Source organism: Podarcis filfolensis (genome assembly GCF_964270895.1).
Source record: "Podarcis filfolensis genome assembly, chromosome: 11".
NCBI classification, from domain to species: domain Eukaryota; kingdom Metazoa; phylum Chordata; class Lepidosauria; order Squamata; family Lacertidae; genus Podarcis; species Podarcis filfolensis.
In genome coordinates this window covers 23304172-23327524 of record NC_139613.1, presented here as the reverse complement: position 1 = coordinate 23327524, position 23353 = coordinate 23304172, and the positions used below count along the sequence as shown (strand labels likewise).

Sequence of the window (23353 nt, the reverse complement as noted above, 5' to 3'; positions counted from 1 at the left end):
AACCAATGGCCACTCCAGATATAGGAAGAAGCAGAACCATCGGACTAAAGAGATTGGGAAAGGTACAAAGGTCCCTTCTGAAAATTCAACTTTTCCAGGAAGCCTTTCAATCATCTCTCTAGTGCCTGTTGTACTAAGCAGAAGCACTGTGATTGATTCCATCACATGTTCTTCCCTTGGCTACCCAGGTCTCCATTTCACTCCTCCTTTTGTTGTTTCTGAATTTCGATTTTAGATTTCAAGTCCCTTGGTGCTGCTTTCTACCTGCTCTTTGTGCATAGGTGGTGCCCTCTAAATAAATAATAACAATGACACAAGTTTTCTGTGTGGCACGCAGAAGAAAGGCAGCAATTAAAATGCAGTAGAGAACAATAAAATTATTAAAACTTAAAAAATACGATTCAAACACTGATTTTTTTTTGCCGCTACCAAAATATTCTTAACACAGTCTCTGTTCTTAATACGAATTACGCCATAAAGGTATCTCAGTAAACCAACCTTAGAATCACACAACATTCAATGCCTGGTTATCTCAAATATCTTCAGAAGTCAAGTACTTCTTGCCAACTTTATTTGTACCCCACAGGAATTACAACGTAATATACTGACACATTCCCAAACATTCTTAAGCTTAATCACATCAAACCTGGCAATTTATAATGGATTCATTATGTGACCACAGCACAGAGACGGTCACTCAAGTTGGACTGTAGTGAGTGGGGTTGAAGCTTTTAATGTGAGAACTAGAAACCTGACACTGATGTCAACAGAAAAATGCAAAATATTCTCAAAAATCAAATTCATGATGGCAAGACAGAATTTGTTAGGAAAGTTGCATCTGTTCCTACAGATCAAGTCTCTGAGATATTTCATAATCACAACAGGAATCTGGCTGCCAAATTCACTATCCATATTTCCCATTTGTTTCTATCCCAAATTTGACTTACCAGTCTTGCACAGCGTTGAAGGATTCCTCATTGGTGATGTCATACATTAAAATGAAGCCCATTGCACCCCGATAGTAGGCTGTCGTAATTGTCCTATATCTCTCTTGACCGGCTGTGTCCTAAAACAATTAAATATAGACAGTTGTGGCTACAAGTTGTCAAAAGTCTTGTGTTTTGTTTTCTTTTTTTAAAAAAAAAACAGCAATCACGCTTCTCGCTTAGAAGCACCATTTTGGAAAGAAAGCAGTATAGAAATTATATTTTATATAAATCAGGCACCTGATTTCATAATGACAGTGAAAATGGGAGATTCAAAGAGTGGTGTGGGTCTGTTTAAAAAGGGCTTTCAAACAGCCCCACCACTGCTGTTTGAACTTCTGGTTTTCAGCAGTTCAAAGAGCCACAATGGGAAGGAGACATGGTTTCTACTGAATGCTCATTGAGCACGTGGGAGCTCACTTTAAGCTTCCAAATGTTCTTTTGAAGCCGCACTTACCTGCCCCATGTATGACATCAGCTGTAGGGCAGTGGGTGTGGCTCGACCAAAATGGCCTCCCTGGGCAAATGAAGAGGTTTGGCCCACAACAGACATGAGGTCTCTCCACCTCATGTCAGTTTACATATACTGTGAACAAACAGCTTTGTGAACCATACTCCTTTATATCAAACCCATTCTCCATTCCGCTCTCCATTACTTGTGTTCACTCTCAAAAATTGTTACATGGGTATAATCAAGGAAGGAAATTCTCAGCATTACCCATAGTTCTGCAGCTCACATCAAAAAGAAAAAATTATTTCATTTCAGTTGGTTGTTGGCACAGGAAATCTTCCTGGTGGATTTTACCCATATGTACTGATCCAGAGAATGTTAACAGGGTGCTTAAGCTTCATTTATTGTGACAGTTGTTAAATAAACCTCAATTCTCTTTGGATTGTTTCCAAACACATTCAAACTCTATAATATTTTGTTTCAAGAAGGATCGCCGTGTTAGTCTGTTGCTGCAAATACCACAGTCCTGTGGCAGCTTAAAGACTAATTTAAGCACAAGTTTATAAGCAAGAGCTATTGTGGCTTTAGTCTTTATGGTGCCACAAGACTCTCTAAAGTATTTAATATCACTAAAGATGGCTTCAGTTAATAATGTGCTAATATTTCCCTGAACCATCTTTCTGCACAGTTTTTATCCCTTCTGTTGCTTTCATTATGCCTGACTTTTATGCAAATGAAAAGCATGGGATAATCCATTTCCATATTTCATTTACATTTCTTGCTGTAAAACAATGCTAGCATTCCTCATTAAACTGCAATTTGAGCCTCTATGTAAAAACCAATTCGTTTATCAATTCAATCTTGCTTGCTCACTGGTCCTAATTTACCCACTGATCAGATTAGCTTTAAATCCAAAATGTAATGGTCTGTCTTTTAGCCCAGAGTCACTTTCTAAGCAAAATCTAACAGAACAAGCCTGACGAATATTGATAAAAACTTGACCTATTGTTCCATGATGGTGTTACCATGGCAATCCATCTTCTTCCTGGATGAACAGGGGGAAATACATAAAGATTTTTGATGGAGCCTTTTCATTTGCTCTAGTACCAGCTAGAAATATATGAAATAGTTTCAAATATGCTTGCACTATGGTAGCTGTTTGACAGATATCCTTTAGTAATGATCCATGCACATCCAGGGTAGTAACAAACACGTATTTATAGTCAGACATAATAGTGTTTACTCAAAAGCAAGTCCCACTGTGTTCAGTGGTGATCACTTCCTTCTACAGTGGACGCTTGGGTTGCAATTGTGATCCGTGCGGGAGGCACGTTCGCAACCCGCAGCACTGCGTCTGCGCACGCGTGGGTTGCAATTCGGCGCTTTGCGCATGCGCAAAGGGTGATTTAGTGCTTCTGCACATGCACAAGCATCAAAACCCAGAAGTAACCCGTTCTGGTACTTCCGGGTTCGGCGCGGTGTGCAACCCGAAAATGCGCAACCTGAAGCGTCTGTAACCCGAGGTATGACTGTATATGTGCATTGGATTACGGTCTGGAAAGCCGATCCCATGAATGCTTACTTAGGAGCAAGTTGTCCAAGTTTAATAAACATCACAACCCACCTACTTTCAGCAAACAGAAACAGCATAACCAGACACTGGAGAGGCCTGTCAGGAGTAAGCATGGACCAATGGTACCAAATAGTATGGGAAACAGCCTCACTAGAAAAATTAACCAATAAGCTGAAACCAACACGGGGTCAAATAGAAGATGCCTTCATCCAAATATGGTTCCCCTTTATCACATACACAGCCCAACAAGAATCCACCAACAGCATACGAATCAATATGGCTAACCTGATTCAAAAACACCCACCCACGCCACTCACACATGAAAACAAAGTTCACCACAGCCAATCACAAACAAGCAACCATGCCCTGGGCCAACCCCAACCTCTCTCACCACCAAAGGAACACAAGCGAATAGCAAAGAGAACCTGCACAAGCGATGCTGACACAAAACCCCACATATATTAAGTATAATAGAAACATCGCCACCCGACCCCACCCCCATGGCCCCCTTCACCTCTTCCCCCCCTTTCTTCCTAATGTAATGCTAATGTCTCAACAAATGAAACTGACCCGTAGAAAATGTAACTTGAAAAAAGAGACATTGCACATACTTCTGTAAACCAAGAAATCTTTAATAAAAAATACTTTTTTAAAAAAAGAGAGTAAACTAGGTGACGCTTGGGTCTCTTCGAACTCTATGATTCTATGAAATGTGCACAGGACTGTTGCCTTGGTGGGACTGTGAATCCACCTGATTTGAACAGGTTGCCAGATCTGAATCAGCCTGCAATTTCCATGTTTTCTCATGACATTGTCCTAAAATCAGAGCTGGAGGGGGCTGCATCCACATGGCAGTTTATTCTGTTTCCCTGACATTTCCCCATTGATTTCCATGTTGTATTTGAGTGATCATGTGACATAAATGGATTTCTCAAGAAACAAGAGGATAGATGTGTATTGTGGCTAATGTTGTGTGTACATGCCAGTGGTGGGAATGCACTGGATACAGAGTGAAGGGGTGCGTGTACAGATGGGGATTCATGTGCCAATGTCCCTACATGCTAAAAGAAAGAGAACTAGCTTGTCCATAAGAAGGGCATCCTAAATCCCTTCTTCTGGATAAAGTACTTTCACCTGTTTTGTATGGAGGAATAACCAATCATGTGAACCCCGAGCAGTTGGTAGTAGTACATGTAAAATACAGGTTCATTTGCTGTACTAGCCTTTAGCACCACGGTGCATCTGCTCCATGAAGTGCCTGCAAAATGAAAATAAATGAGTATTTTTTCTTCTCTGCTCCTCTGATCATGCCAGCAACAGCACAAATCCAGAAAAAACCCCAAAAACCTAAAGGCCACAAAATCCCATTATTTCAACACACAGCATGTTTTGAAGTGAAAAGCATAAGGAAAAAAATGGGTTTAATAAAGGAAACAAGATTAGCAAACGCTAGAACTGGCAGTTCTGCATTTTGTATTGTTGCAGGAGTTGGGTGCCAGCCCCACTCTCTGCCAAGCAGTAGCGATATTCCAGGGGGTTCCAGGCACTCACCCAGAGTCTGTGCTCCTTTGGAGAACTGAAGTTGCAGTAGAGACTGTTGCAGCTTTAAGAAATATGCTTTATTCACCTATTTACACCTTCAGCCTGCATGAAGGGAGTCCAGCAAGCTTCCTCAACCTCGGCCCTTCAGATGTTTTGAGACTACAATTCCCAACATCCCTGACCACTGGTCCTGCTAGCTGGGCATCATGGGAGTTGTAGGCCAAAAACATCTGGAGGACCGAGGTTGAGGAAGCCTGTCTTACAGCATGGTCACCTCAGGTTGGGCTTGTTCCCCATAGCAGTGCAGCACTGGAGTCCAAGGCATCTCTCCCAGCCAGCCTTCAGCCAGCCTGCTCAATATGAATCTCTCTCTCTCTCTCTCTCTCTCTCTCTCTTTTTTACTTCCTTCTTCTTCTCTGCACAACTTGCTAAAGACTCTCTTTTCCTGCCACTTCACACACAGTTACCATGGCAACCTTCTGTCTGCTTAGCCCTAGGCCCAAGATTCCTCTCAGATGGGCCATCAACACCATTGGTCGTGTTAATGCCTCTATCCTAGACAGGCCCTCCGGCTTGCCCCCAGGACCGTGGGTGTCTGAGGCTGTGTTTGCTGGCGTGCATGCCTGACATCACATGCGCTTGTCAGTGGGTGTGCAGTGGCCCCGGGCACATTTTTGAGAGGGGGCGCAGCCAGGTGCCTCCCTCCCACAGGTTCCCTCATTGGAGCCTGGCTCCTCGTTCCAGCAGCAGCTGCGCTCTCGGATCAGGCCTGAATGGAGGAGAGGCATCAGCAGCAGGGTTTTCCACCCCTCTCCTGCACTGGGCTGCGCACCCAAGGCAGCAGCCAGCTCCCTCACGCCCAGCCTCAGCTCTGCTCAGGCGGAGAGGAGAGTCGTGGCAGCAGAAACATCATGTCGGCGCCCCTCTCCTACACTGGGTAGAGAGGAGGAGGAGAAGAGGCAGAGCCAGCTGCGTTGCCACAGCGCTGCCGCACTCCCTTGCGCTGTGTGTGCAAGGGAGCTGCTAGCTCCCTCATTCCCAGCTGCAGCTCCACTCCTCGGTCAGGTCTGACCTGGGAGGGGGAGAGGAGAAGGAGTGTTAAGTTGTGGGTGAACATATCAGATGACGCAGCAATTCTTCAAACAGCTCTTGTTTATTCTCAGGCCCAGAACAGAACTGGGCTGAAGGGTTCAGCCAACCTGCTTATGTAGAGCTCAACTACAAAGCAACAGTAACAACTTTCTGTAACTATTCAATCCCTGAACGTCACTTTCAATTCCTTATTTGCATATGTGGACCTGAGTGAAAACTATCTACAGTATCCCCCTTTTTGCCCAGGGTGATAACTTCAGTACATAACAAGGAGAGCCACTGTAGCGTGTGCGCACGGCCCCGGCACAAAAATCTTTGGGTGCTTAGCCCCTCCGTGGGGAATGTTGTGGGGGCTGGAGCACCCAGGGACCCCCGTACCAGCACCTATAATCCCAGTGAGGCCCTGGCTTGGAAAGGAAGCATAGCTTGTCCTTTGCCATGGGCCTGCAATCTTCCCTTCAAAACTCTAAATAATAAAAATCCTACCGTTTATTAATTTCTAGGGTTTGGCTCCCATCCCTCAATATATAATGGCTTCAAGTCATTGGTTCACCTTGCTTCAGTGATGTCAACTCTGGGACTATGCTGTTTTAAGTCTCAATGCTGTGGGTAGGAAAAGGAGGTTGCAATTATTTTGCATACTTGACTAGTATTGCCTGTCCTTTTTTGCATTGCAATGCTATTTAATTCCACTCTTTATAACACTTGTAATTTTTTCCTCTATACCAAATTATATATAAAGCTGCCAACTGGGGAATAGTCTTTCAAGCATCTTGTGAAGTGCACTCTAGTCCATGAAAGCTTTTGCCATAAAAAAAACCAATGCAATTATTATTACAGGAACTCATAACCCCTTTTTAACTTGCTGTGTATACAAAAATTCTAGAAGGACAATAGCTGCATCTTAACTCAGATAATCTCCAGAATGATAACTATGGTAGGTCACATCCACACTGTGGATAAGGGGTGCTCTTAGACTATTTACTGCCATGCCCCCCCCGCAAAGCAACCTGGGAACTGTAGCTAAGGGTGCTGGGAATTATAGCTCTGTGGTGGGGTCTCCTAACAGGCCTCACAGCACCTTTCACAAACTAGTTTCCAGGATTCTTTGTGGGAAGCCAGGACTGCTGAAGTGGCATAAGAGTGCTTTATAATGCATAATGTGGATGTGTGACCCTATTGTAGGGAAAATATTTAAAAGTTTTGTGGCATTTTAAAGAAGAACGAGTTTATTCCAGAATGGAATAAGAACTCATAGTTTCAAAAGTATATACCCTGTGGCTCATTCCACAATAAACATATTCATCTTTAAGATCACAGAATCATAGAATTGTAGAGTTGGAAGGGACCATCTAGTCCATGGGTTGGCAAACTAAGGCCCGGGGGCCGGATCCAGCCCAATCGCCTTCTAAATCCAGCCTGCGGACGGTCCGGAATCAGCTTGTTTTTACATGAGTAGAATGTGTCCTTTTATTTAAAATGCATCTCTGGGTTATTTGTGGGGCATAGGAATTCCTTCATTAAAAAAATATAAAAATAGTCCGACCCCCCATAAGGTCTGAGGGACAGTGGACCGGCCCCCTGCTGACCCCTGTCCAACCCCCTTGCAATGCAGGAATCTCTTTGTCCACCATGGGGCCTGAACGCACAACCCTGAGGTCCTTATTAGTCTTGAGAATAAAAATGCCGTCATCTGTGAAATGTGAAGTTGGTCCTGGAAGGTCATGCTGAAAATGTTGCTTTGCTCAGTTTTAACTGTAGAATTCTCTCTCTCTCTCCCTCCCTTCCTCCCTTCTTTTTTACCTCCTCCCCGCAAAGGTTATTATGTCCTATAAGAGAGCCAACATCCAATGAGTGCACCGCTCTTGTTGTTTGGCTTTGGTGACCTCAAAAGGTTCTTGCAATTTGATGGGAGCTTCTAATATTGGCTCTTCCGCCCGCAGAACACTTGATAACCCAAAAATAGATGTGTTCCTGCCATACAGGAGGGCTGGGGTTTTATTTTCCTTCACAGATGTGCTGAATGCCTTTGGTTTTCTCGCCTGATCTCTCACCTTCTCCTCAAAGTAAGTCTGGCAGGGGCTCAGCTTCCCTTCCGTGAGGCAATTTTGGCAGCTGCTCCAGATTTTGTGTTAAGAAAATAAAATAAAAGAGGATGGGCATAATTAATGATATAATTGCATGGGGGCACCAGGAAGCAATATAATGAGGATGGCTAGGGGTATTCAGGCACAATGGTCAAGGGTGCTGCTACTGTTACCTTCTCTCCCTCTGCCTAATGATACAGCCAAACCAGAATGTTGTCTAGAAATTCTTGATTTACAAAGGTCAATGGAAAGGCTCAAAGTGGATCCAAGAGAAAGTTTTAACTAGGTATTATCCAAATGCTGGATCTCTCTGAAGTCAATGTCATAGCTTCTGTTAATTTCTAAAGAACTAGCATTTGGAGTGTGTGAAAATTGAGAAAGGATGAAAATTCATAACATGACTCGACCGAATACTGTATGGGGTAAGTGGCCATGATAGCAGTCCTGAAATATCTGAAGGACTGTCATGGGGAAGATGGATCAGACTTGTTCTCTGTTGATCCAGAAGGCAGGAGGCCAGGACTAAAACAAACGGGCAGAAATTCCAACGGAGGTGCTTTGGGCTAATCATTTTGAAACACTTCCTAGTAGTAAGAACTATTCAACATGGTAAGAGCGATTAAATCATTGTTTCTCAAACTCAGGTCTCCAGCTGTTGTTGGACTACAACTCCCATCCTCCCTGACCGCTGGTCCTGCTAGCTAGGAATGATGGGAGTTGTAGTCCCACAGCAGTAGAGACCCAAGTTTGAGAAATCGTGTATTGAACAAACTGCCTCAGAATACAGGATGGGGGAGAAAGTAGCTCAGTTTTCTTTTTAATATGAACTTCCTTAATTCATAGTTCAAAACTGTGTACATGGTAACATGAGCACAAAATGTCTACTGATCTATTTATTTTAAGCTACAAATGAATGAGGAAATGGGGCAAACTGAATTTAAGAATGGATAAATGAGGAAATGGAGAAAAACTGAAATTGATAGATTCATCTATCCCAAGAGAGAAGGTGGTTGGCTGTCCTTCTCAGGAGGAACTTAACCAGAATCTGAGTGGCCATCTGTCAGGGATGCTGAGTTTGAATCCTGCACTGGTTTGAACTAGATAACCTCCAAGATCTCTTCCAATTTAACCCCCCTCCCCGATACTAGGTTATTTGAAGAAGCTACAAGCTCTGAAAGTATTTTTATCCAAGCCAGAAATGACACAAACGTTTAATTATATTTTTTCAGATAATTGCTAGTATAATTTGAATTCTGATGAAATGTTAGCTATGGACATGCTGACATTTTTGTCACATGCATTATATTTCAGTTATCTTAGCTGTAATGTTCCTATTTTCTGCCCCATTTTGTGAGTCAGAAAAGCAGAAAACCTCACTGAATCATTCCCTTAAAATTTTTCCGACACTGCAGCAAATACATGGAATATTAAAGAAGTTGTTAGTGTATAGTAAGCTATAAATCATTCATTCATTGGTTATTATGATTCATCCAATAATAATGCTCTGGTGGTTTAGGCAACGTGTTTTGAGAAACGAACTTGGTTTGTCAGGTACAGATATTTACTTTGGCAGAGACACCTCTTCCTCCTTAAGTCTAAGTCCTTACTAATAATCAAATGCTGTAGATATGACTCCTTGTGTGTCGCTGTGTCAAGAAGACAATGCATTCGTCCAGATTTGCCTTACCGATCTATTCTCAAATGATTCATTGGCCTGTATGCATGTGTAATCTGTGCATCTTCCATTACTCTTCTGGCCTCAAATATTTCACACCATGTCACCTTCAGGATCAATGAAGATGTGTGCCATCGTTAATGGCTGGATAGGCTGCAGTTGTGGTTTTGGCTTGTAACATTGGGACACTCTTGCGGTGCAGAAAAACAGAAATGGCATCCATGTATAGAAGCAAGTTCTGTCCTTATACTCAAACACAAGAACAGGGTGGAGCACAAGTTGCTGGAGGCTCCATTTATGTCTGAGAATGGATATGGAAGGAGGTCCAGGCAGGGTGTCAGATCAAAGCAGCATTCAAAGATGGGTCTCCTTTATCTGCCCTCAATCCACTGCTACCTACTGTTGCCTTCAGTAAACTATCACTTCCAATCTGTTTCCAGGCCCAAATGAAAATGATAGTCTCAGGTCATTTATAAAAAGGTAAAGGGACCTCTGATCATTAGGTCCAGTCGTGGCCGACTCTGGGGTTGCAGCACTCATCTCGCTTTATTGGCCGAGGGAGCTGGCGTACAGCTTCCAGGTCATGTGGCCAGCATGACTAAGCCACTTCTGGCAAACCAGAGCAGCACACGGAAATGCCGTTTACCTTCCCGCTGGAGCGGTATCTATTTAGCTACTTGCACTTTGACGTGCTTTTGAACTGCTAGGTTGGCAGGAGCAGGGACTGAGCAATGGGAGCTCACCCCGTCGTGGGGATGCGAACCGCCAACCTTCTGATCGGCAAGTCCTAGGCTCTGTGGTTTAACCCACAGTGCCACCCGCGTCCCACAGGTCATTTATAGTCCTAAAGAATTTCCTCTTCCTAATGTACCTATCTAGACCAAGATAATATTGTCAGAGGTTCTTCTCTGGGAGCTTCCACCAAAGGAGATGCAATGGGTGGCTATCTTCTTTCTTAGTGGTTGTTTTCAGTTATGGAAAATCATCTTCAGACAGGTTCACCTGACTTTTGGTCACCTGATTTGTGGTCTTTTGGGTGGCAGGTTTTTTTTAATTAAAAAAAGAAAAAAGAATTCCAGGCTTTTGAATTATGAATGTTCAAATCCACTGAAGTTTTAGATTTGTGACATCATTTTATTCCTGCTGCATATTTAAAATACATGTAATTTCTGAAATAAATATTTCTCTGTTCCTTTCTACTCCCTGCTACTGAAATTTTTATGTTGAAATGTAATGTTGAACTTTGTTTACTGATTTTTTAAATTTTTGCTTCGCAGCAATTATTGTATTATACGGTATCGTGATGCTTTATTGTTTATAAGTCTCCCAGACAACACTGTGATCAGACAGCATAATAAATGCTGTTAAATAATGAACTAACTAAAATAAAGATCCTCCTCACTGGAGGAAGCACCGTTACAATTTTCAGAAGGAAGCAGCTAAATTCACCACATAATTCATTCAGAAATCTACTTTTAGATTATGCAAAGCTAAATCTTCATCATCCAGCAAAAGATGATGTATTTTAAAAGCATATATTGTGGTTACATATAATAGTAATATTCCAATTTCTTTCTTACCCTTCATTATAAGGTCCTAAGGTAAAGGTAAAGGGACCCCTGACCATTAGGTCCAGTCGCAGGCGACTCTGGGGTTGGGGTGCTCATCTCACTTTAGTGGCCGAGGGAGCTTCTGGATCATGTGGCCAGCATGACTAAGCTGCTTCTGGTGAACCAGAGTAGCACACAGAAACGCCGTTTACCTTCCCACCAGAGTGGTACCTATTTATCTACTTGCACTTTGACGTGCTTTCGAACTGCTGGGTTGGCAGGAGCAAAGACCGAGCAACGGGAGCTCACCTGGTCATGGGGATTTGAACTGCCGACCTTCTGATCAGCAAGCCCTAGGCTCAGTGGTTTAACCTAGGGCAGGTTAAAACCACTTAAAGTTACAATATTCACAGTTTAAAAGAAATCAGTCGCAAAATTATGGTGGGTCCTAAAAACATGTATTTTAGATGTCAAAGGCCAGGGTACAGAGACATGTCTTCAGCATAAAGCCTACAATGAAGATGCCAGAAGCATCTCAATGGGGAGGGAATCCTGCTACTCAGAGGCTGCTAGAGATAATTCCTTCTTCTGGGCTGCCACTCTCCCCTCTCAAAGTGAGGGTGGTAGAATAACCAACAGGTAGTTTGTACGGCTTAATAACAAAACCATAGGCTGCTACCAACCCCAGAAAAATAGTCACATGCGGATTGAGATCACAGATCCCAGTCTACCCTCCCTCCCTAAATATCACAACTGAATGTGGGTTTTGGCACACACAGCAAGGCGAGACACCTCCAATGTGTCAATTGCCTTTTCTGCTCAAGTAGGAGGATGTCTCCCCCCGCCATTTTCTCATGTTCATTTGTTCACTGAAATCTCGGCGTTGACACTTCTGTATGAATGAATGTGGAACTGACAGAAACCACCATTTCATGAATGAGTAGCAGACTTCTCCAAGGCCCAAATATTTCTTTTCAGAGGGCACCATAACTGGCAAGGTGACAAATTTTCTCTCAGGAATTCAGGTGTGACGAGTTGGCACACAGGTCTGCCAAACTGGCATGACACCAAACAGATGTGTTTTAATGAAATACGTTGATAACATTTCCCCTTGTCTGACTACAAACATGCTTCTTTTGACAGCAAGCAGGCATATTTCTCAAGCCTAGTTTTCTCTGATAAGAGAAAAGGTTGTGCATTTACAGTACTGATGTTCTTCTTATCAGTCTAAAGCAGCAGGTGCAGCAATGGATTGTGGGATATGAATTATAAGTTTGCTATTTTTAAAAAAGTAAGCAGAAGCCTGTTAAAGGGATGTTTTATGGTTCTCTTGCTCAGGTAATTGCATTATAACCGAACCTGTTCCTTCTGACTTTTTTTTGCACAGAAATGAGTTCTCTGGATTGTCTCCTCATTGTGAATTGAGAGGCAGATATAGTTTGTGCAGTAGTTAATTCTGAAACATGTAAAGGAAATTGTGCATGGGATTGAAAAATAGACAGAGATATGCAAAACTAGGGAAGAAAGAGGAAAATGTGGGGGATGGGACTAATAATGAAGGACGTTGTGCTTACATTTGGTACTGATATTAAAGACCAAGCTAGGCATTTGATGGAATGGAAGGTCTAGATCACAAATGAAAATCTGAAAAGTGGTGAGGAGAGGGTGTGATTTAGAGCAGGGCTGGCTAATCTGTGACCCTAGATGTTGTTGGATGACAATTTACATCACTTTGACCATTGGTCATGCTGGCTAGGGCAGAAAGGATATAGTTAAGGATGGGTTAACCTCACATTCTCTCCTTTTATCATTTTTACAATCTTAAATTCAATTCTTCACATCAGACTGTGATTTAAAAAGCACACACACAACAAAACATCTTTACAAATATCAGCATTTTAGTTCACATTCCTCCTAATGTACACAGCTTTGTTTGCAATTCTGCCCAATAGACATTTTGCAAAGCAATTTCCTCTAACTTAATGCAATTGTCACTAGTATGCGCATTTTTGTACACATTGCTTAGCTGGAGAACGGTATCACAAAATTTGGAGAATGTGAAATCTTGAAGGGCGGCTATTGTGTTAGCTCAGATAGAGTTTTTAAAAATGCAATTTAAGTAGCCTCTCTTTTAAATGTGAACTGAATTGATTTCGCCCTATCCATTGTAGTTCAGCAACATCTGAAGGGCCACAGGGTAGAGTCACCCCTGCTTTAGAAGGTAAGTGAGCAGGCTAGGAGAGCTCAGCCCTTCCTCACCTGCCGCTTCTTAATTAATTCCCTTTTCTTAACCATGTTTGCAGCAGCTGCGAGAAGAATGGGTAAGGAGAAGCAGTGGGCAGAGGATTAAGAACCCCTTCCCATCTTCATTGCTCTCAAAATTGTGACAGTGGAGACTTGGGTTCCCAGACATCAGTCTCTGCTGAACATCTGGTTTGCGAGGAATGGCGCTGGAAATGGCATGAGGTGAAAACTGCACAAAGTATAAGTAGGATATACCAGAAAGAGAAACATGGAGATGGTTCTATGAGGACATATGTTTAGAAATGGAGCTTGGAATTCAAAGCTGACACTCTTCTCACGGCAGTTTTCGAAGACACCAGGCCTTGATGAGTTGAACATTTGTCTGCAGTCAACTTGTGGGTGAAATTCGTCTATCTAAGGTTAGCCTTCAGCATATGCTTGTGTGTTCGGCTACAGCTCCATCCCCTGACTGTGCTTCTGTTTCCTACAAAGCTGTCCAGATGTTGTTTCTTTGGATATAATGCGTTATCTAGAAACACATTGATGTAAAATTGCATTATCACTCCTTTGATCTTAGGGTTTTATTTTTTATTGTGTTGTGTGTTTTTTTTAAAGGAAGGATCATTTTGTACATGATCTGATTATGGCATATGTTCCCCTGCTCAGGAAATTAATGTGAATTATGGACCTACTAGTCAGATTTATGAGGTAGGTCAGTTGGTTATTCAGCTTATCTCTTTGATTTAGTTTAAGGGTGAGTTATGGGACAAAGTCCTGTGTTCACAGAATGTTCAGACACATGACTGGCGGTGGGACTGCTGTGCATGTGAGGAAACTCAGATGGAGGGCTTTGCATGCAACCAGCTGGACTTTCATCTCTCCTTCCCTCTCTCTCCTGCACCCCACTTCTAAAAGTTCCTCATATTTAAGGAACATGTATGATGGATGCGGGGTGGAGTGTTTGTCAGCACACGATTCCTATTGAGAAGAGATGACTTAAAACAAAGGCATATGGAGAGTGATCTGTAGCTAGCAAGGGGCAGCAAGAGATGATTCTCCTAGTTTTTCAGACCATTGTGGAGGTCTAACATAGAAGCCTTTACAAGTATCAAGTACTAGTTCCTCAGACCTATTGGTGCAATACAGGGCTCAACCAAATTGATCATTTGTCAGCCTTTTCACCCACTGCAGAATCAACCGTTCTGTTTCAGCTATATTTCAGGGCTTAGGTGAAATTCTTATAGGGAAAGGGTTTTGGAATGACCACCATTTTGTTTTTTCTTAGAAAGCCCTGTTCTAAGCTGCCTTTTGAATCTTGGGAAATTCAGTTTAAAAAAGGGGCTGCCTCTTTGCCATTCACCAGGGACTGCCATTATACTGGATGGCAGCTGAATATATAAAGAGTGTGAGCAATATTTCTCAAGTAGCTCATTTTATTGGTGAAGAATTAAATCCCCCCTCCAAATAGAGGGCAGTGGTTGAAAGAGGTTTCTGAAACGCACAGTCACAGCAGGACATTCTAGGCAACACTATTTTCAAATGTGGTGAACTAGGTAAGATTCCTTTTCACATTTGGATTTCCTTTCTTTTTAAAATGAGAATGTCTTGCAAAAACCTAAAGGAGATGCTTTATTTGAAAGCAGGCTCAAAGGTTTAAAAGGTGGGCCGTGGCATCTTTATCGGTGGTGGAGGAGGAAATCAGATGGATTTCAGATGGATTTCAGATGGAAATCAGGTGGAGTCCTGTAACCAGGAGAAAGAACTACTGAGTCTAATGGGACTTCATCTTAAGTAAACTTGATGATGATTCAGCAAAGAGGGAAGTGAGGAACAATTTTATGAAAAGGTATCTCCTTGAATTACTGGGTGTGTTTCAAGAACTGTTTGCCAAATAAGCTGTTTCTTACCAACTCTAGTACAACAAAGCTTTATTGATGGCTGGACTCCTGGTAGTTCCCTTCTTTGGCCAGGGCTGGGTGGCAGTTTAGGGGCAGAATCCCCATTTGAACTCCCACAGGGTTTTTTCTTTATGACCTAATGAAGGCTCAAGTCCATTAAGGAATGGGCAACATCTTCTCCCAACTGGTGGAGCTGGTTACATGATTCTCTTGACTTTGATTAGAAGCCAGGATGAAAGGAACTGTCAGTTTTGATTCCATCAGTTCCTCATTTTTCCAATCTTAAATTCAGCTCCCCACATTTCCAATGCATTTTGAGAATCCTTTTTTTTAAAAAAAAGATCCTCATGGAAATTCAGCAGCATTTTAGTGCAAATTTCCCCTGATAAACAAGTTTTTGTATGCAATTTTTCACTAAGGTGCATACTTTTGCCCACAATTTCCCTTAATAGAATACATTTTTGTATGTTTGTTTTTACAAGTACATTAAAGTTTATGCAAAATTTCACTTGATATATGCTTTTTTTTGGGGGGGGGGAAAGAGCATTTAGTTAGAGAAGTGAATCACAAAATTCAGTGAATTGCAAATTTCAAATGGTGCCTGTGCTTTGATTCTCATATCATTTCAGAAAGTGCGGATTTGAAAGATTTGGTTTTAAGTGCGTACTGAATTGGATTTCTCTCCCACTACTAACCAGGAGGCTTCCCAAATCCAGAATACAGGGAACATTATGGGAGAACCTGGCGAAGGGTAGATAAGAAAGGGAAATAATAACGACAGCCGAAGCCAATAAACCTAAGCTGCCAATTGCCCATCAACATTTGCTGTCATTTTATATGGCACCATCAACAAGGGAGACTCACAATGATGGACCATATGCAGCCAGTGAATGAAAACATGCCCTCACAAAATATAGGCAAATTATTAATGGACTGCTTTATGCTTTGCAAATGAATATAATAAACAGCTCTTTCCCTTCGAAGTCCTTTTAATGTATGCAGGCAATTTCGCCTCCTAATAAAATAGAACAGAAAATTATTCCAGCTACAGTCTTTATCGAGGCAACACTTTCATTGCCATTGAAAAGAATTTATCTGAAGTTAAGAACGGAAATCAATTCAATAGTGCGTTTCAGTGATGATGAAGACAATTGTCTTCTCTCTTCTTGCATTCAGTCTTTTTAAATTTACATTTTTTTCAAATTAATTCCACTAGAAAGCTACCATTCAATAAATTCCATTTTAAAGATACCTAAGCTCTCAGGGACGCGGGTGGCGCTGTGGGTTAAACCATAGACTCTAGGACTTGCCGATCAGAAGGTTGGCGGTTTGAATCCCCGCGGCGGGGTGAGCTCCCATTGCTCGGTCCCTGCTCCTGCCAACCTAGCAGTTCAAAAGCACATCAAAGTGCAAGTAGATAAATAGGTACCGCTCCAGCGGGAAGGTAAACGGCGTTTCCGTGTGCTGCTCTGGTTCGCCAGAAGTGGCTCAGTCATGCTGGCCACATGACCCGGAAGCTGTACGCTGGCTCCCTCGGCCAATAAAGCGAGATGAGTGCCGCAACCCCAGAGTCGGCCACGACTGGACTTAATGGTCAGGGGTCCCTTTACCCTTTACCCATAACCTCTCAGGAGCCTCCTCAGGCAGGTGGATAAGGCCAACAATCACAATTTTAGTGGAAGACTGTAGTGGCAGAGTACATGCTTTGTATACAACCCCCCCCTGCTTAAATCCCTAACATCTACAGGTGCCACATACAGTAATACCCATTCAACACTTGTAAGAACTCAATTGTTTAGTGTGGCAGAGCTTGCCCTTTGGAACTCTCTGCCTATTAAGATCAAGCAGGTCCCTTCACTGTACTCTTTTCGGCACCTGTTAAAAACATTCTTCTTTAGACAAGCCTATCCAGATGCTTATAAAGACGAGGCAGTTTTAATCTGTTTTAGTATTTTAACTTTTGTATGTTTTAAAGTATGGCTGTGATTCCCCCCCCCCCTTTTATTTTAAATAAATAAATAACACCTGCGGGTAGGGACTTGGGAAAATACTTCTGTCTGAAACTCTGGAGACTTGCAGCCAAGTTAGTAGACTGCAGATTGGGCTAAAAGAATGAATGGTCTAAGGCAGCCTTCCCTGTTCCTTTGATGCACCCATAATTAAGTACCAAGAAAGTATGGGCAACTCGCAGCCTACGTGCACTTAACTTTTGCGGATTCAGCTTTACATGCTCGACAATCTTTTAAAAAATGAAAAGAGAGTGGGAAGGGGGCAGTAAATCAAGAAAAAAGACTTTGGGAATCCCTCCCCCTTGAATCCAATGTGTTTTGACTATACGTGATTTTGGCTTTACACACCCTGGAACGAAAACCCGACGTAAGTTGAGAGTCGCCTGTATCCATACCCCGCAAGTATGATGCATCCCATTTTTTTGTACAAGAGCACAATGGCCCTTTTGGGTGCCATGATCTTGCACAAATTTGCACTGAGATCTCACCTCGGGGGGGGGGGAGAGCAATTGTGGGGAGGTCGCAATCCCCGCCAAAAGCGCATCTTTTGGGCTCCGTGATCTTGCACAGGTCATGTGACTCACACAGGAGCATGGGCAGGAAGACACATATCCCAGATTTGGGACTCCAGATGTTGGTGTGCCTGCTGTATCTGCATCAATCAGGATCTTAGTGGCAATAACAGGTCACCTCCTCCATTTCAGTGCTGTTTACACTCTAGGATGAGAAGTACATAAATGATGTTTTGGTGATAATTCTAATGGAAGAAGCCCATGGCTTCCAGCCTTTGCAAAACACCTCCAGGATCCACCTTGCAAATCACATTAGCATGGAGGAGGTCATTTAAATGGCACTGATAAGAAGCTGCATTCTATTTAGATTCAAATTGGTCCATGATGTAGCCAGCCCCGTTCAGTCAACCCTGACTAACAGCAGCTTGCTGAGATCTTTGGCAGATGTTGGCCCCTGAAGGCTTGTTTGCACTTGCAGAAAGGGCCAGCAAGCAGATGCTTAAGTTGCTCACATCCCCACTTCTGGGGCACTTGGGGGTGATGTGCGAAAACGGAATTTACACTTTTGCTCTATGGCGAGAGACTTGTGATTAGGGATGGGGAGAAATTTGACTTCCCGTTTTAATGCAAAAGTATCGATTTCACACTTTGACTGGAGCAAACCGAAGTACAATTTTTTGTGATGCAGTGAAAATAACATACAAAACTACATTATATTAGAAAACCTTTCATGCAAAAATACATATATTATTATTAAAAATACATATATTATTATTATTACAGTGGTACCTCGGGTTACAGACAATTCAGGTTACAGACTCTGCTAACACAGAAATAGTACCTCGGGTTAAGAACTTTGCTTCAGGATGAGAACAGAAATCATGCTCCGGCGGCAACGGGAGGCCCCATTAGCTAAAGTGGTACCTCAGGTTAAGAACAGTTTCAGGTTAAGAACAGACCTCCAGAACAAATTAAGAAGAGTGACTAGTGGGGTGCCACAGGGTTCTGTCTTGGGCCCGGTCTTATTCAATATCTTTATCAACGACTTGGATGATGGACTCAAGGGCATCCTGATCAAATTTGCAGATGACACCAAACTGGGAGGGGTGGCTAACACCCCAGAGGACAGGATCACACTTCAAAACGACCTTGACAGATTAGAGAACTGGGCCAAAACAAACAAGATGAATTTTAACAGGGAGAAATGTAAAGTATTGCACTTGGGCAAAAAAAATGAGAGGCACAAATACAAGATGGGTGACACCTGGCTTGAGAGCAGTACATGTGAAAAGGATCTAGGAGTCTTGGTTGACCACAAACGTGACATGAGCCAACAGTGTGACGCGGCAGCTAAAAAAGCCAATGCAATTCTGGGCTGCATCAATAGGAGTATAGCATCTAGATCAAGGGAAGTAATAGTGCCACTGTATTCTGCTCTGGTCAGACCTCACCTGGAGTACTGTGTCCAGTTCTGGGCACCACAGTTCAAGAAGGACACTGACGAACTGGAATGTGTCCAGAGGAGGGCAACCAAAATGGTCAAAGGCCTGGAAACGATGCCTTATGAGGAACGGCTAAGGGAGCTGGGCATGTTTAGCCTGGAGAAGAGGAGGTTAAGGGGTGATATGATAGCCATGTTCAAATATATAAAAGGATGTCACATAGAGGAGGGAGAAAGGTTGTTTTCTGCTGCTCCAGAGAAGCGGACACGGAGCAATGGATCCAAACAAAGGAAAAACCATCTTCTGCAGAAACTGCTGCTTGCCTTCTATCACTGTGCCATTGAGAGCGTGCTCACTTACGGCTTATGTGTGTGGTACGGAAGCTGTACTACCCAGGACAGGATGGGGTTGTGCAGAGTTGTTAAGGCAGCAGAGAGCATTGTTGGCTGCCCACTCTCCACCTTAGAGCAGATTTATGCCACAAGGTGCCATAGGAAGGCACTGGACATAGTAAAAGATCCATCACATCCTGGTCACTGTCTCTTCGAGCTCCTGCCGTCGGGACGGAGATACAGGACGATGAAGACAAGAACGAGCCGTCTTAAGAACAGCTTCTTCTCCAGAGCGATCTCGGCCCTGAATGGGAAGCCTGGACTTTGAAAGTCATCTAATCTTCCTTGCTGTACTATACTGTATTGTTTTAATTAGTGTTTTTATGGAGCAGTCAAGTAATTTCGTTGTCCCTGAGAGGGGGCAATGACAATAAAGATATTATTATTATTATTATATTATTATTATTAAACTACAAGAAAGAAGATTCCACCTAAACATTAGGAAGAACTTCCTGACAGTAAGAGCTGTTCGACAGTGGAATTTGCTGCCAAGGAGTGTGGTGGAGTCTCCTTCTTTGGAGGTCTTTAAGCAGAGGCTTGACAACCATATGTCAGGAGTGCTCTGATGGTGTTTCCTGCTTGGCAGGGGGTTGGACTCGACGGCCCTTGTGGTCTCTTCCAACTCTATGATTCTATGATTCTATTCTATGAAGTTCTTAACCCGAGGTACCACTGTATTTGATTTCTTATCCACCCAGAAAATCAAGTCTACCTTAAGATTAAGGATCTGAGTCATGTAAAATATATATCCTACCAGTTAGCTCTTAATAAAACCATGCAAATGGGTTGTGTAGTGTTGTCAGCTGCATCTAGCTCCAGATAGGATGGTTGGAGATGCAACTGCTGCCTCATGTGGCTAACCCTGATGGCTATGAGGAAGCATGCTTCTGAACACCAGTTGTTGGCCACCACAGGGAGGGAGAATGCTGTTGCACTCAGGCCTGGTTTACAGGCTTCCCACTGCCATCCAGCTGGCCACTGTGAGAACAGGATGCTGAAACTAGATGGGACACTGACCTGGTCCAGCAGCCTCATCTTATGTTCTGATGTGCTTGTTTCTTCCATTTTAGTTCACCTGTCTCTAGCCCTGGGGGAAAGAAACGCTGCTGTCTCCAACCTATTCCTCTTCCATTTGCCTTTCTTCAAAGCAAGAAGGCTTGAGAAATGTCACTCCATTCCCCATGCCCCTCAATTTGGCCAGGCTCAAATAGCTGCTTTCCTCTTTAGTTCAAAACATTGCATCCAATTTGTTGCTGCATTTTTTTGCACCCAATTTAAAAACTCGTAGATGTGAAAACGACTCAATCAATCAAAGCCTTAAAAATAAGCAGCGTATTGATTAAGAACACGGAAAGACTTTCAGCATAATCCACAAAACCCAGAATGAGTAACTGAACTGGGGCCTTTCCTTTGACCTTGTTTAAGCAGAGACTAATGTTGTCATTTGCCGCGGAGAATGTCAGGACTGCAAAATTCAGAGAGTGCTGCTCAAAATATTCCGGATGTTGGTTCAGAGTGATCATGCTGCCTTTCTTTTGATGATCTAGTCATTTCAATGCTCTTGGATTGTAAAGTAAATTAGCAAGGGTAATTCCCTGGTGAAATATTCTCTTCCCCCCGCAAACCCCCTCCCCCGTCTTGAGCACTTGGCTTTCCTCCCATACTACTTTGGTGAGAGTTCTGCTTGTTTGCCAGCTCGGACAAAAATCTTTTAAGAACATATCTGAACCAAACTTTGAAAGAAATGCAAAACTGCCAAGCTCCACCTCATCCCAAAACAATCTTTCTTGAGGTATTTTCCAGTGGGGAAATTTCCAGTTGATGACTATAAGCTAGAAAGCTAACTCATATGTGACCTGGATTTTACCATTCCATTCACACAATGGACCCAGCTTTCTAAGGCCCTTGAAATGTGGAAGAAATATTAGGAAAGAAACTCTCAGAATATGATGATCATTTCCCCTGTGTTTCTTCAGGACAGATATCCCTGTCATAATGTGTGTATCTGGGTCTGAAAAGACAGTCAAAAGATCTACTACTGTGGAACCTTTGGGAAACTTACAAAGTTTCCCCCTGAATTGTTGCTGGAAGCTGCGGAAGAACAACCCCCACTTCAGAGCTCCAATTCCTCTAAAAAGCAATATTTAGGAAGCTGCTTGTTCCACATCAGACCACTGGTCCAATTAGCTCAGGACTGTCAAAAGCAGGATGTGGTGCCCATGGTCTCAGTGGCTCCACTGAGGTCTTTTTCTGGTGTTCATGATTCTTCCAAGGCACACTCACTGACCCCTTAGTCTTGAGGGTGGAGTTATCTTTTCTCTCAAGATGTACAGAGGGCTTATGGGGGAAGCAGGAAGTTTCTCTGTTCTAAACCCACACATACCCTGGCAGATTTCTAAGAATGGTTTAGGGTCCTTCTATCTGAGATCATTTTAAGTGGAGATGCCCAGCCAAACTTTGATCTTCTCCAAGCATGAACTCTACGCACTCCCCTTTATTCTGCATCCAGTGTGTTCCCATGGATGGTTTGGTAAGTGGTGTGCACATGGCATTTGCCACAATCCACATCTAGCCTGTCATTTCTTATGACATGCTGTGCTTCCCCCTAAACCAGCTTCGATCCAAGATTAGAAATAGAATGACCTAGTTGTGTTCTAAACTGGGAATGTGTCAGTCTTCATCATCATTTAGTCTTGGGAAGTATTCACATTTAACTTAAGACGAAAACATTGCTATTATTTATTGATGCTATATTTAAACGCTCAAGAATGAATCTGTCAAAAATCCCTTTCCAAAGCTTTCTTCAAAAAGAAGCACACATCATTGCTCGGGATGGGAAGCTTCACCACAAAATGAGATACGGATGGAATTACTACTAGATTCAGCCACCAAGGAAATTTAGCCATCTGCAGGTAAGACTAGGAGAGTGCCTGGCCTGGAGAGCTGCTGGCAGTCAATGTTGACAATTCTCAGCTGGACAGGCCAGCACCGGTCTGACTCTGTATTCCTATTCTGTTCTTATGTACAGAATAGTGGGAGTTTCTGAGAGGGAAGGCGGGGAGCAAGAAGGTTGTGACTACTGTCATAAGCAATACTAAAATTCAATAAAATGTCAGCTTGAATATTTTTCCTTTATAAAGCCACCTACTCATATATGGTCAATTAACTGATGGCATTGTTTGTAGGACACTGCACTGCTTGGAACCAGCCGCAACAATTATTTTCAAGGGTAAGCAGGGTAAGCAATTGATTTCACGATGGTGTGACACAGTAAGTAGTTTCATGTTTTCCACGGGTAGAGCGAAAACTGTGTCCTAGATACTCACTATTGAACACTTGCAGATCTATCCAAATCCAGCATGTTTGCAATAACTCTTAATTAGAAAGAAAGAAACTCTGAATCACCGACCAACCAATGCAGCTTTCATTGTGAGAGTCAAAGCTACGGTATTAAAAGCAGGAATTGTTCCTTAGGTTTCTAGGTCCCTTGAGCGCTGAATCTGTTCTGTCTACTTGTGTGCCCTGATCATCAAGAAATGCTAAACACAATGGGACTTACTTCTGAGTAAGCATGCCTAGGATTGCACAGTTAGCTGCCGACGCGTATGTCATTATTTGTACAGCAGAAGTTTCAAAGGACCAAGGTGGAAAGCATCCAAGTCTCGAAGCTATAAAAGGCAAGCATGTAGCAACTCACAATATCTATCCTGTTCACTAAAAAGAACAAACCCTCAAACTATGATGTTGTGATGGGCTGACATCTCCCATTGGCGTGCTACCCAGATCGGGGGGAAAGCTTGGAAGGAAATGATCCAGAGAAGACCTGCATAATTTATCAGTGTTTAATCTGAAATGGGGTTTCTCCTGCAGACTTGCTCCAGTTTCAGCTTGTTCTGTTTG

General features: G+C 42.8%; 1 protein-coding gene across 4 annotated transcripts in view; it reads right to left on the bottom strand.

Annotated features, from left to right (window-relative positions):
- Positions 1-23353, bottom strand: part of RAB3C (RAB3C, member RAS oncogene family) — a 107322-nt gene that overhangs the window by 56211 nt on the left and 27758 nt on the right. For all 4 annotated transcript variants that reach the window (XM_083576284.1, XM_083576283.1, XM_083576282.1 and 1 more), the window contains exon 3: positions 948-1066. In XM_083576284.1, the coding sequence (XP_083432410.1) occupies positions 948-1066 (119 nt within the window). The remainder of the gene's footprint in view (positions 1-947; positions 1067-23353) is intronic.